This window comes from Anas platyrhynchos, chromosome 1 (assembly GCF_047663525.1).
Source record: "Anas platyrhynchos isolate ZD024472 breed Pekin duck chromosome 1, IASCAAS_PekinDuck_T2T, whole genome shotgun sequence".
In the NCBI taxonomy this organism is placed as follows: Eukaryota; Metazoa; Chordata; class Aves; order Anseriformes; family Anatidae; genus Anas; species Anas platyrhynchos.
This window is the reverse complement of record NC_092587.1, coordinates 79,819,394-79,821,644: the sequence shown is the minus strand read 5'-3', so window position 1 is coordinate 79,821,644 and position 2,251 is coordinate 79,819,394. Positions and strand designations below refer to the sequence as shown.

The window sequence follows — 2,251 nt, the reverse complement described above, 5'->3', positions numbered from 1 at the left end:
GCTTGCAATTCAAATCTACATTGCTCAGCATGGTTAGAGTATTATGCACCTTCCAGTGAAGAAGGGGGGGAAAGGGGTGAGATGGAAGCTGCAGTGGGAAGAAGAAAGGACATGACATTCATACAAAAACTCTAATTTTTCTTTTCTTTCCCTCATTCCTTCCCTTCCAGGTCTTAGCAGTCTTGGTTTGTGCTGTTGCACCTTCAGCACAGCATGCAGAATCAAACAGCTGTCACAGAATTCATCCTCCTCGGGTTCTCCAGCAACCCAGTCCTGCGTGTCTCTCTCTTTGTCCTTTTCTCTGTCCTCTACTCTGCCACTCTGATGGGAAATGCACTCGTCTTTGTGCTCATCTGCCTGGACTACCGCCTCCACAGCCCTATGTACTTTTTCCTCTGCCACCTCTCCATAGTAGATATCTGCTATGCCTCCAACAATGTCCCTCATATGCTGGGGAACCTCCTTGGACAAGGAAGAACCATCTCCTTTGCTGGGTGTGGGACACAGATACACCTTTACTTAATCTTTGCACTTACAGAGTGCGTGCTGCTGGCTGCTATGTCTTATGATCGCTATGTGGCAATCTGCCATCCTCTCCGCTACTTCCTCATCATGAACTGGAGGTTGTGCCTCACCCTTACAGCAGTTTCATGGGCTTTTGGGTTCATGTTTGGTACACTACAAGCTTCTCTGGCTTTACGGCTGCCATTCTGTGGCCCCTGCAATGTTGACCACTTCTTCTGTGAAATTCTTGCTGTCTTAAAGCTGGCCTGCACTGACACTACTGTCAATAAAGTCCTGATCTTTGCTGTTTGTGTGTGCTTCCTCCTCTTCCCCTTGGTCTTAATCCTCATTTCCTATCTGCACATCCTGGCCACTGTTCTGCACATCCAGTCTGTGGCAGGATGGCATAAAACTTTGTCCACCTGTGGCTCACACCTGATTGTGGTGGGTCTGTTTTATGGAAATGCCATTTTCATGTACATGGTTCCTGGGAGTGGAAATGCATCTGGGAGGGAAAAAGTTCTTTCCCTCTTCTACAGTGTCATCAACCCAAGTTTGAACCCCCTGATTTACACTCTGAGGAACAAACAGGTGAAGGAAGCCTTGCTGAATCTCCAGGGAAGGAAAAGAGTCTTTCATTCAGTGTAGTACAGGCTCTAAGGTTTTACCTGTCTCTTTCTGCTGTTTCTTCTTGAGCTCTTTTGGTATTTTAAACAGTTAAAATGAAACAAAACAAAACAAATGTATTTATTTCTGTTTCTTTGTACACTCTGATGAATAACACAACACGATGACTAATTATTATTCATTTTATTAGAGATAACTAATTGCTCTTCATCACATACAGACATTCTAAGCAGGCAGTAGGTTTTAACTGAGCTATTGAGACAGCTGGAAAAAGATAGTCTTCTTCATTTTAAGTAGGAGACAGAATAAAATACTTTTTAAGAGATGTATTTTTTTTCTTCTTTTTTCTTTCTTTTTTTTTTTTTTTTGAGTATGCCAGTTGATTTAGTAAGATGTGATTTTTCCCTACCACAATTGTATTTCCTATATCCTTATGATACTAGAGATTCAACTCAGTTATTATAAAAAAGAGAGAAAATATTTTGCTAAAGGGCTTTGTTTCTTAGCAATGTGAATCAGCCTGTGAAGATTTTTGCTTCTGCACACCTTTAGCTCTGAGACCTCCTATGCAGGAAGTGAACATGATGACAGCTGCAGTGCAGAAAATAGCTGTGGGTGGTTTTGCCAGGCTGGTGCCCACAGAAGTTCGTTTAACTGAGCCAGTGGAGATTCCTGCACTCTGCATTGGCCCCGACTCAGAATGTAGGTCCTTAGTGTGTTCCTGTTTACCCATATTTCAAATATCTTTCTTTCTGCAGCTCTCTTTGCTTACAATTACGCTTTGGAAAATCTTCCTCAGTCCCTGTGTTTACACATCTAACTAGTGCTAGATATTCCACTGTTCTACTGGCTCCCTTTAAATTAATTGCCTGCAGGATCATCCCTCCAAGCAAACAAGGCCACTAACTGGGAAGGGGTTTTCAAAATGATGGAGCACATTCAACAAAAAATTCCTCTGCAAACACAATTAAATCTGCATTGTTCTACTTGGCAAGAGTATGGAGGATGTAAAAATAAATCTTCCTGCCCCTCATATGAAGCAGGTCTTTGTAGGTTCCTTCCTTACATATACATTCAGGAGAATAACTGCAGTTGCCTGTTCTTGAGACCTTCCTTTGAA

The 2,251-nt window shown here is 42.3% G+C and overlaps 1 protein-coding gene across 1 annotated transcript; it reads left to right on the top strand.

Annotated features, from left to right (window-relative positions):
• Positions 1-213: 213 nt before the first annotated feature.
• On the top strand, positions 214-1,152 carry LOC101801683 (olfactory receptor 2A2). Its single transcript, XM_005031366.5, has one exon. It carries the CDS (start codon positions 214-216, stop codon positions 1,150-1,152), a length of 939 nt encoding a protein of 312 aa, XP_005031423.1.
• The last annotated feature ends 1,099 nt before the right edge of the window (positions 1,153-2,251 follow it).

What these genes read in the sequence shown, in the direction of transcription:
- LOC101801683 (XM_005031366.5), top strand. Translation starts at nt 214, where the DNA reads ATGCAGAATCAAACAGCTGTCACAGAATTCATCCTCCTCGGGTTCTCC.